This window comes from Pholcus phalangioides, unplaced genomic scaffold (genome assembly GCF_987345545.1).
Source record: "Pholcus phalangioides strain wild (caught in Gottingen) unplaced genomic scaffold, Ppha-v1.0 ptg000016l_1, whole genome shotgun sequence".
NCBI lineage: Eukaryota > Metazoa > Arthropoda > Arachnida > Araneae > Pholcidae > Pholcus > Pholcus phalangioides.
This window is the reverse complement of record NW_028301609.1, coordinates 6,199,649-6,212,155: the sequence shown is the minus strand read 5'-3', so window position 1 is coordinate 6,212,155 and position 12,507 is coordinate 6,199,649. Positions and strand designations below refer to the sequence as shown.

The window sequence follows — 12,507 nt, the reverse complement described above, 5'->3', positions numbered from 1 at the left end:
AGATCACATGCACCCTGTGTATGTGTGTATACAGATTACTATACAAGTTTTTCCTGGAAATTCGGAATCAAAATAAATATTAAAGAAAAACTGTATTTTAAATAATTATTTGATAATTTTCTGTACACGAGGGCGAATTAAACCGGGACCTACAATTTATTGCATATTCTATACGACAGCATTTGACATTGTTTTTTTTACATATCTTGCAGAGGGGTGGGGTGTGCTAACTCCCTTAGTGGGGAGATTCCCTGTGGTAGCAGTGTTTTTCTGTGATGCTGTTACAGTTTCTGTTGTACCTCCACACAAGGTTGTTTGGTTTTAACCAAGTGGTTTTTTCAAAAAATCTAATAAAAGTAAACTAAATATCATTTTTTTCCTTGAAAAATTTTATATTGGTTCATTATTCTTTTTACCACATATTATATTCTTGGGGTACATTCTGATGGTATATCTTTAAATGGCATAAGATGGTACAAGTGTTTTTTTTAAAAAAGTCTCATAAAAGAGTGGCCTGAATATACTCGTATATATATTTTTTCATATGAAGTATCTTAGTTATTTAAAGTTATATAAAGAAGCCACAATTTCTCATTCTTACCACATTTTCTAACCTTTGGCTACATTCTGATGCTCTATAGAGTTAATTACATTAATAAAATGTTTTTAATTAATTATTAGAAGTTTGAATGATTTTTCAGAAATTTTATTATTTTTAATGTTAATACTATTTAAAACGAAACCCCCCCCTTTTTTTTACCAACCTTTCCTTCACATCAGGAAAGTTTCTGACAAGGATGAATCAGGTATCCCACTGACACCACCTCTAAATACCCTTTGGCACTCTAGATGAGTATCTTATCAACCTGAGCTATACCACACTTTTTAAATATTTGTAGATGGCAAATAGATAAGAGATAGATGGAAAAATTGATATTTCCCCCACAAAAATGCCACTACTACTAAACCACACATGTACCTTGTTTTCTTTCCCCCACAAAAATGTGACTGATAACCAGGGCTGGACAAATTCCAGGCACTGGGTCACCATAATGACTGAAAAATTGGTATTGACGCCTAAAAAAAAAATTTATTTTTGTAGTTACTAAATTGTAGGTTGAGAGCAGCACAAAATGTTTGGAATTTATAGCAGCATACTTGCACACGTGAAAGAGGGGGCCACTATGCCTTGAAAGACTACTAATCAATGGCAGATTAGTAGTAATGTATCCCAAGTTTGCAGATCGAGGATTTTCTGTGATGAGGCAATTTTTCTCCGGGTAAACATTTTTTGGCACCTAAAATTTTTTTCTGGAGCCTAGATTTTTCTGTGGTTTTTCTAATGGTTATCAGTACGGCTGGACTGATAACCATTCCTTAAGATTTCGTCATTGATGAATGATGCAGATTATATAATGGGATTTTTTTCTCAAAGTGGTGAAATTTTTATCTACAGATTATATGCAGAAAATGTAACTTTTTCACACATGATATTTCAGTGTGTGATGTTCGTTAACTCACTCATTAAAATTTATTTTTTCAACTAAGAATACCCCCTCAGTACATGAAAAATGTTTCATAGTATGTTTTTTATACAGAGTGGACACAAAGCAGTTCAATAATTTTGTAACTGAACTTTCTTGTGAATATTTATTTTGATTACAAACTTCCAAGAAACACAGATAATAAAAACCTGTATATAATCTGCACTATAAGAAATTCAGATGTTTTTTTTTTATGCATGAATCTGAGAATCATATGCAGGAAAATAGGGTAATAAGTTTGTAAAACTTGAGGGTTGTCTATTCATAAAACTACATCATCTACTACTTTACAGCACACTAACTCTGATCACATATCACCATATGGCAATTTCCAACCAGTGGAGTTGGATGGGAAATGAAGGTGCTATATACCGCCAGGCTCGATAGGTAAAGAACTTGTTTCAGATGCTCTCTGCCCAGATTTGAATCCGTGGACCTTAACAGCAACCTTCATAGTGGAAACTACGTGATCTGACACATATGATTTTTATGTGATCAATTGAATGTGTTCAAAATTAATTTTAGTCTATCAGTTAACAATGTGAAAAATATTAATTGTAAGATATAAAAAGTTCAATGGCAGATTAGTAGTAATGTATTCTAATGTAGTCCAAGTTTGTGGATAGAGGATTTTCAGTGACGAGGCAATTTTTCATTCAAGTGACAAAGTGAATACGTAGACATCATGTATACATTACTTTTCATCTGCCATTGAACTGGTACATTACAATTGATATTTCACAAATCATTCGATTACAAAATTGTCCAACTTGTGCCATCCCTGTATGTAATTAAAAATTAAAGGTTAAATCACACATGAACTTTTACAGTGTAGGAATCATTTGGGTAGCTATATAATTCTATTCAGTTATCCAGCAGTGATCCATATAATTCACAATTAATAGAGGCATCTGATTTGTAGCTGCGGTAGACATTTTCAGTTGATAATGGCAAATCAAATTGTAGACAAGAATATTTCTTTTGACTGGAATTGGTTTTAACAAGGGATAATAATGTCACTTTGTGAAAGATCAAAGAGTTAAACATACCAATCAAAAAGAAAAAAGATTGTCTTTATTTGTTCAAATTTTCTATCATTCCACTGAAGATAACTACCCTAGAATTTTTCTACTACAGTCAGACTTCTTTATAATAAACACAGATATTACAAATTTTCACATATAACAAAGATTTTTCATGTCCCATGAATTTCGTATCGCATATAGTAGGTGGAAGTGAAATTCCACAGAGGAATGTGTACAAGGTGCATGTATACAGGGTTACCAGAAGTCCTTTTTATGTCATTTCAAACATTGTCCTACGCCTTAGAAAATTTGTCCTTCTTAAGGCCGTAATTATGTTTTTTTTCCTGGGGAAAATTTTTTTCTCACTTTGAAACATACAGCTCCACCTCAAAAAATTAGAATAACGTGAAAAATGCATTATATGATTTACAAATTGATTGTATTTCACCGGAATGAAAATGTCCACAATTTCCAAATTACGTCGACTGATTCTACATACTTTGCAGAAAAATGTAACATATAAATAAAAAGTGAAACTTTACAAATTTAGGAAAAATTGGCATTTCAGAAAAATCACAAAATTGCAATAATTTTTAACTCGATTCAAAAAATTACCATAACGTTACAAAACTTATGAGAAATCATTCAAAATGAATTCAATTAAATGTTGAATATTTTGCGGCATCTCCGTTAAATTTAATAAACTCTCCTGAACAATTTTGCAAAAAAATATTGTGAAAATCTAGCGGATTTTTGCAATATTTTTTACATATACTTGTGCACGTGGTCTTCAAATTCATTAAACGTTCATTTTTGTCTTTTGGAGCAAACTTTTGAAGGCGTTTCTTCACAACACCTCATAACTTCCCCATGGGACTCAAATCAGGTGAATTTGATGGCCCGGGGGGGGGGGGGGGGGAAAGCACAATGTAATTTGTTTTTTCTTCGAGCCAAGTAGTGGTCGATTTTGAAGTGTGAGAAGATGCATAGTCTTATTGGAAGATGAAATCAACATCCAATAAATCTTCAACCAATGGTATCATGCAGTATTCTAGAATTTCTGGATATACATCAGAATTTACTCTCTATTCCTGTCAAAATACCTCACGGGCCCTCAGCGCTCATACAACCCCATACCATAACGGAAGTGGCAAATTCCACTGACCACTTCATGCACTGCTTAGTGAATGCTTCATGGTTGAGACGCCAAACACAAATACCTTGATCAAGAATGCAAGTTGTCTCTAAGCAGAGCAGATGCTATTCTAACCACAGCCCAGCCTGCTCCTGGATAATATGAAAAAGACAGTCCAAAAACACCTCTGGGAAGAAGAAAACTGCAACATCTATTCCCAGAATACCACCGTTTACTCACCAACAGAAAATGTACTGAAGGGGAAAATGCCATGCACTGAAGGAAGAAGAGGAGGGGGATGTCACCTCTTCCATTCAGAAACAAAATAAAAAGGAAAACCAGGGATGCAAACAACACTCAATGCTGACTCCTAGGAGCAGCATCTGTTGTGAAAATTGGAAAACGTGACGTTAAAAAAGGGTGTGGCTACATGTACGGTTAAGTAGCAGTAGTTGTTGGAAAACCCAAAATTTAGAAACAAAGTGAGATATCAAAGAAATTTAGGATTCCTGAAAGTTTGTTATCTAACAATTTTGAAGAACAAAGACGAATTGCAGAGAAAGTTTTCGGATGCTGTACTGAAAATTTACAAGGAGAGATTCAGAGAAGGAGCTTATACTGATGTAAAAGCAGCTTTTTTTTCTTTTCCTTGATTCAAAAATAGTGATGGAAATTTTTTTTCAGTGACTGGGCCTTTGATAAAAGGGACTGTTCAAGTATTATTACGTAAGCAAATTTTTAGCCATTTTTGACCCCCTCTCCCGTAAGCAAAATTTCATCATCAGTTCTGACCCTCTGAATCCTAATGCATATTAGTGGGATCAGAGACGTACACGGGGGGGGGCTCTCTTTCTTTCATGCCCCTCCCACAATCAAAAATTTATTTTTTCAATGCAAAAATGTTATTATAATCAATTTCTGTTAATTTCAATGTTATTTGAAGGCTATGAATGCAAAATTTATTTTTAATAAATTCATTGCAACCTACCTTCCAAGCCATACAATGATAAATTGCATAAAAGCCTTTCGCCCTTGGACCAAATATGGCCTCGGGGGTGATCTGATGCGGCTTGCCCTTCTCAAACCTAATTTTGTAAAAAAAAATTAACTAAGCGCCACATCTACAGATCGCTTAAGTGTCCCGTGGTACAATTCCATAACATTTAAGCGGCCCGTGCCAAATTTTCAGATCCCTTGAGTGACATGTGACGTAGTTTTAGAGCACTTAAGTGGCCCCCAGTGCGGTTTTACATCACTGAAGTTACCCACGTCACATTCTCAGAATATTTAAGTGATCCATGGCATATAATTACGAATCACTTGAGTGATGAGTGGTACAGTTCCAGAGCACTTAAGCGGCCTGGACACATTTCCAGATCACTTGGATCCGCCAAATATTTAGAGCGGATCTGTAGGGCACTTATCAATAGGGGGGGGGTTGTTACTTCAAGTGCCCACAAACTATCGAAAGGTTTTTTTTGTTTTTGGCGCACAGAGTAAGACGTCATTAAGAATATTTCATATTTTCATAAAGGGTGGCTGATGACGTAAGCATTATCCAACCCCCTCCTGTCAACCAAAGTCAGCAGTTTGAATTTTCTCTCTTTCCAAAATATATCTTAGCATCAGCCAGCTGATAAAAAACCTTTGTATGAACACTCATATCATAGAAAAATATATATCGTGCATTTAAATAGCTTCATTTTGCTAAAACACATCATTTTCCAAGCTGGTATGGATATAACAAATAGTTTTGATGTTTCTTCCGACTTCGTTGTAAGCAGGCCCGACTGAATAAAGATTCTTCAGTATGTACAGTTGATCAATGCTGTTATAACACATGGGTCCACCTGGGCATGGCCCAGGAGCCTCAAGAGGAGAGGTGCCTCAGAAAAAATGAGAAGTAGTTAAGTTTTCGAGAATTTGCCAGGTAGGGCCTCAGAAAAATCATTTGGCCTGGAGGGGTCTCCCCAGCGCGACCCAACCCGAAAGGGTAAAAGGCTTATATCCCTGGAGGGACAGAGCCTGGGTCGTGACTGGTCTGTCGGAGGGGCCGCCACGATGCTCTTAAGACGACCCTACAGTCGATTGCCATTTTTATGAACATGAACGGCTTCGAAAAATTTCTTTGTAAATGAAAAATTTTGTATCGTTCAGGACCAGAGGAATAATAAAAATGTGTCAGTTCATGAATTTCAGGTTTTTAAAATTTAGTGAAAACTGTAGTTGCAATTATTGAATTTCTTTTTTTATCAATAGCATGTGATATCATATGCAAAACTGCATTTTTGCAGAACAAAACATTCTACTACATGTGCCTAAATTTCAATGCACTGCCAAATTCTCACGGTGAATATCACCTTATCCTGGTCAACAAATAGGTCACAGTGTGACCTATCATCGGTTAGAAATTCTTCGGATTATGAACTGGGTGGCCGTTTCAGTAAGTAAGTAAGTAAATATCACCTCATAAAAGTTGTTGAAATACAAACAAAATAATGCTATAAATGTTAGGGACTCCCCATTGTTTTGGAGAGAGGAAAAAGAACTGTTAACATTAAATTGAATCATGATTATTATGAATTATGTTTCTCCCATGTGGTGGCCAGAACCGCCTTAAGAGCCGGATAATTGCCCCCCCCCCCCCGGCCAAGACATTTTTCAGAGACCTTACCTGACAAATTAACAAGTTTAGTCCTTAAAATTTCAACCAAATATTATTTTTGTGAGGCCCCTGGGCCGTGCCTGGGTGGGCCCATGTGTTAAGAGTCTTAACTTAAGACAGCACTAATGGTAGTGCATGTCTGGCTCGTATATTGCACTAGTGGATAAGAATGTCACTAGGCAAGATATTTAACAGCAGCATCATATGGTGATCCAGACTACTTACCCCCCGCCAATGGATCAACGGGATCAAGAATAGTTGTTGATTGAATAGTTGCATGTTGTAGGTCTGTTGCTCTCTGTGGCAAGACTTTTTAATGGGGAGATTGGCTCCCATTTGCACCTCAAAGTTGGGATCCACACAAAACAAACTTCAGCTGACCACCACTGTGGCAACAGTGAGGTTCAACATTTCAAGACTGCCTCTGAGGGTTATCAAGGTTAACTAACTAATCACAATTAGTAATATATTTTATGACACTCTCTTTTGCTGCAAGATGGCTTTGATGTTTCCAGTGAAGGTTTCTGAGACTGTGACTTCCATTTGCATCTATCCTTTGGGAAGGTAGAAAACTGCATAGGTGGCGGGAACCTAAGTGCATCTGGTTGGTCAGGTTCAGGTGAATATTACATGTTAGTGGCAGATCGGAATGTTATGTAGTTTTGTGGTACAAAGAGTATGTTCTTTAAAAAACAAAAATTATCAGCCCGGAAGTGAAATTTATGGATGATAATTATGTTAATTGTGATATACAGTGGATCCCGCTAATAATGTTTTTCAAAAAATTGCTGTGAAAAAACGTCTTAAGCGGGGAAAACACTTTAAACAAGCAATTCAATAAAACAACCGAAATCATGGAAAAAAATCTGAACAGTCAAAGTTTACTTTGTCTTTGGAGTTTGTGAATCTTAGATAAAATCGTTATAAGCTAGATCAAATGTATATTGAAATATTTTTGAATTTATGCTTGTCTTGCAACACATTGCTCATATATGAAATCAATATTTGTAAAAAAAATTGGCTTTTCTTGTGAATCCCTCGTAAACTGAGTTTCTCGTGATCCAAAGTTTTGCTGTATTTCAAATAATGAATCCACTTCCAACCAATAAGCGTTTTGGAGTAACAACCAAAATAACCCCGGACTCAGGTGGATTATGATATAATGTTTTTGACTAATGAAAAGTCCATTTTGTGCAGAAAGAATCCTTTTCACTAGTCTGAGAGAGTCTGCATATATATATATACACACTGATTTTCTGTGTGTGTGTGTGTGTGCATGTTTTTTATACAAATCTACAATTTTAGATCTATCATTGCCAAAAAAATTTTGCATATATATACTAAACGGACCTAAAATTCAGCAGTGCTGGGCAAATACCCAAAATGGGCAAAAATTTGTCAGGCAACAATGGTTTCTGAGCCTTAACAATAACTTAGAATCTTTGGTTACTGTAGCTCCGTAGCAATGAGTTTCAGACATGCATATGCTTTTATAATGGTTTGACACTTCTTTAATGCTACCAGTATTATGTATAATAGTTCATTCCTTTATAATGGTTTGCCACTTTTTCAATCCTCCCAGAAACTGAAGAAAACCCAGGCAGCACCGGGTATTATAGCTAGTTATACATAAATATACTACAAGGACATTATTTCAATCTGTTTACCTCTTCAAAATTAGGAATCTTTCAACAGAATTTTCCACTCTGGTCTGAGTTGTTTTGAAGCAAACTTCTGGACAAAATCGCAGGTGATTTGTACCTTCAGGTCCTTTTCCTTAGCATAACTGAATGCAGCCTTAATACAAATATAATACAAAGTTATTAAGATTATAACACATTTTTTTTATTTATATGATGAATCACTGAGATTGAGCAACAGTTATAATTATTTGGACGATGTCTGATTATCCCATGCTTTTTTGTGGTGAACTTGATTTTCATAAACTATGGTCAGCAATAAAGAAAAAGAATAGAGTGAAAGAAAATAACTCTTATAATAATGATTGTAAAGCCTGATCTTTACTAGACCAGGAAGTACAGTTTAAAGCCAACTCCAAACACAGTCAAATATCGATAACATGAACGTGCAGTGGTCAGCGAAAAAATTTGAGTTATCATTAGTTTAACTTATCGAAAATTCCGACTTGAGAGTGAGAAAAAGAAAGATTTATTAAAATAACTATATGCCATTTACGAATATCACATTTCAAACTAATGTAGATGAAAAATTCACGACGATAAATTATTCTAATGGAATCTTATTTAATTAGGGGTATTGAATGAGAATATTCAAAAACAAAATAGACGTAAATGCTGTATTATGGAAACGGATTCATACCTGATACTCTTATAAATTAAATAAATTATAAACAAAGTGTGCAGATTATTTCCTGTCAAAAAATGCGGTGATTTTTGACTGCCTCTCTCTTCTCTCATGAGGAAGTCATTGACTCTTTGGAAGCAGCCAAATAAATCCACGCAATATTGTCTGCACTCTCCATAAAAACGTTACACTGTACCAATGGTCAAAATTGCTTTTTTCTTTAAAGGGGGAGGAAGAAAATAAGAATCATCTTTGTTCCCTGAATCATCATTTTCCCTCTTGCAGTGAACTGACAATGCCCCCATCAAACATATCATCACAAATCAGCACCATGCCATCAACGTTAAGGAGCATTATCTATATTTCCCTCAAAGCAAAGCATCTTTTAATCATCAATGGTGGAATTGTCTAATTCCCACAAATGATCCCTACTTGGTACATTTCAATCACCAAAGGATCCACACACTTTAAAACAATTAACAATCGTTTGTGGTGCAACATCATTATTCCAGGTGCCCGAAAGTAGCAGTATGGCTTTCAGAACATCAATTCAGCTCGTAACATGATTGTTTATGTCATCAATTGCCACTCTAATCAGTCGCTTTCTGTACCAATGTTAAGACCCTTAACAATGCACTGATCCACAGGTTGCAATTTTGCAGAGGGGTGTTCGCTGGCAAAAATTTCAAAGTGATGGGTTTTAAATTAGGACCTTCATAATGCACAGGACAATGATCATTGAACACTAACATCTTATGCTTCTTTTCTAAATGAAACTTTCTATCTAACTTTAGAATATACTGTTTGAATATATTTGAGGTCATCCCAGCCTTTTTGTTTGCTTCATATTGCACAGGAAGAGATTTCACGGACTTGAAGCATTGAGGGTTTTTAAATTTTCAGATTACCAAAAGAAGTAGCTTCTCAGATCCCAATGCATTGACACCAACTACGATGGTCAGTCTTTCTTTACTTAATTTGCCACCTGCTCATGATTCACCTTTGAACATCATTGTCCTCTTTGGGAAGCACTTACAAAAAAGTTCACTCTCATCAATATTGTATAAAGTCTATCATGTTATAACGAACTTCAAAAGACAGCAGAAATCACTTCATTATAATAAAATTCTGTTATAAAGGAATTCCAGGTTTTTGCATTATTCCTATGTAAACTTATCTAGGTGGGATTAGAAAAGTGTTCATTAAAACTGTACATCTTTCGGATCACAGCCTTTCAAAATCTCAAGCAAAGGCTTTATGTTTTCATGTGTGGCGAAACATCTTTTGCTTCTCTATGAAGGGCTGTGAAGATAATATTGTTTCAAGCTTTGAATTTTTCAAAGCCGGGAGCATTAGCATTGAAATCAGTTACATTATTTAATTTAGCAAAATTCAAAGCTTTTTCACAAAGCATTGTTCCACATAATGGAATGTTAGTGTTGTATCCAATATGTTTGAAACCATTTCAGCAAAGCTATTTCTGGAAAGGTACAAGGTTTTAGTCTTTTGCATGTCGGATTCACATTTGCAGAGAGTCTTGCATGAATATCACCCTCATTTTTTAAAATCGTTGATAGGATGTTTGGAAGGATGCTGTGCTTTTCAGCTACAAACTTTTTTGATTTGGATTTCTTTCTGTTTCATAGATAATTTTCTAGTTTTCTTTTAAATCTAAAGCTTTCAAGATTTTTGAAAAATTTATGTTAAATCGAGATTTGTACTGAGCCCTTTAGAACACTGCATTCATCTGCAAATGTTTGGAAGTGAAGTTGCGGTTTTAACATGACCACACACACAACAAAAATAATGCAAACACAGGTGGCTAAATTTATTGTCATTGGTCAATTTTTATAGGAGGAGGGAAGGAGGGGGTGGGGAAAGGCAGACGAGAAAGAAACTCCTTGCATTATGAAAACCCACACTGGGGGTTTCTCACTGGGAGGCTAAATATATGATGTGTGTGTTTTTTTTATCTCTCTCTCTGCTGAAAAACTTCGACTTGGAGGAAGAAAACTTTGCGTTAAGAGATAATTTTAACATTAAAATACAAAAAAGTTCTGGGGCTGAGTGAAAACTAAGTTAAACAGCTATTCGAGGTATCAGAGTTCGAGTTATCACGAATTAACTGTACTATGCTTAACAGAACAGTATACCACTTTCTCATTCTTAATAGGAATTTGCTTCTTATCAACAGAGTTGGTCTCCAATTTTGAAGGGTGGATTTAAAACCATATTCCATAACTAAGGAATGTTTTGCCCCAGTTGTTGTACTCAAAGCTTGATTTTTAATGCTCTTTTTTTATGAAACGGTTGCCACATATGAATCAGCAATTATTAAGAATGGGTTGAAACCTGGGGTAGTACTATATCCTCAAACACTGTGCCATTAATTTTTGGCCATTAACATTTTGTGTTATAGAAATTGAGAAAGAAAACGGTCATTTCTTACTAAACTCAAAAATTTCCATCAAGGTCCAAGATTTTTCAGGACAGAGCTCAGATAAATGTTTACAAAGTTCATGTATAGTTTTACAAATTACTGTACTCCTCCGCATTAGCTGACAGACTAGGAAACATCGAGGGAGGCTGGCATGCCAGGAAATTTGAGTCCCAGATTGAAGAAAATTCTTAAATATCTGGACTCAAAGTAACAACTGAATTGGGTGATTTGAACCCTGTGTGTTCTCCGCAGTATAGGATTCTTTATATTTTACAAAGTACGTTGGAATAAGTTTGAATTTCATGTTTGCTTTTGTTACCATAAATCTTGGTTTCTTGCAAATGTGGATACTGAGCATGTTCGTTCTTACAGATCAGATGAACTACATGGAAAATCTAGTAGTCTGTGAAGTATTTTTGTATTCTTTGATCATTTTGTTTAATATTTGAATAAGCAGATAAAAAAAAAGCCAAATAATCACACAGAAAAACATGATATTGTAACAAAAGTGACATATTTGTTTTAGCTTCTTTACATGCAAACCTCCCCCACCCCCCCCCAAAAAAAAAAAACATGTAAAACAGAGTAACAGTATTTCTGAATTAGCTTTAATGATAATTTAGGTTAGTGATAAGAGTTAAATGTTCGATTTTCATTATCGTTATCCACTTCCTGGCAAAAACACATTTTACTATAGTGAGAGAGAAAACTATTATTTTACATATTCCGATTCACATATTTATTCAATATTCAATACAGATTGATATATTGATCTTTCGAATGTATCGTGTATTCCTCATTGAACCTCGATCTTTCGGGCATGCTGGGAATTGACCAGGCTCGAACATTTACAAACTTGGCGTAGCCTGATTTTTTACGGCTTATTTATACACTAACAAGGTCTTTATGTGCTACTAAATTTTTCATTGATGATTCACATGACAAAAAGGCACATTTTAAAATTTGTATTAGGAAAAACTAAAATTGTGGAAAAATTTAATTTTACCTCAGCTAAAATTTTCCCGATGCCTTTTCCCTGCATGGTTGAAGGGACTATTGTATGCTCCAAATCCATAGTCGAATGATCAATCATCTTGTATTGGAGATAAGCTTTATCTGGAATGGATATCAGTTGATTATAATTATGAAAATATCAATTCAGAGTTCAATATTCATATTGAGCAGGGTATCAAGAAATCAGATATTTTTTTACTTATTTACGTGGGAGGGGGGGGGGGTTGTTTAGCGTGCTATAGCCCAAGGCGGTAAATTCGAAGGGGTGGCAAATTTTTGAGGAATGAGTATTCAACAAAATTATTAGAATGTGAGAAGCATGGTAAAACGTTTTATAGTTCACAAGCAGTACATTTCAA

The 12,507-nt window shown here is 35.1% G+C and overlaps 1 protein-coding gene across 6 annotated transcripts in view; it reads right to left on the bottom strand.

Annotated features, from left to right (window-relative positions):
- Positions 1-12,507, bottom strand: part of LOC149074936 (protein NATD1) — a 34,255-nt gene that overhangs the window by 16,312 nt on the left and 5,436 nt on the right. For all 6 annotated transcript variants that reach the window (XR_016194311.1, XR_016194310.1, XR_016194312.1 and 3 more), the window contains exons 3-4: positions 12,141-12,250; positions 8,037-8,166 (exon numbers count right to left, since the gene is read on the bottom strand). Coding sequence is in view for 2 of the 6 variants with exons in the window: in XM_089245886.1 (XP_089102012.1) it covers positions 8,047-8,166; positions 12,141-12,250 (230 nt within the window). In the remaining 4 variants the exon portion in view is untranslated. The remainder of the gene's footprint in view (positions 1-8,036; positions 8,167-12,140; positions 12,251-12,507) is intronic.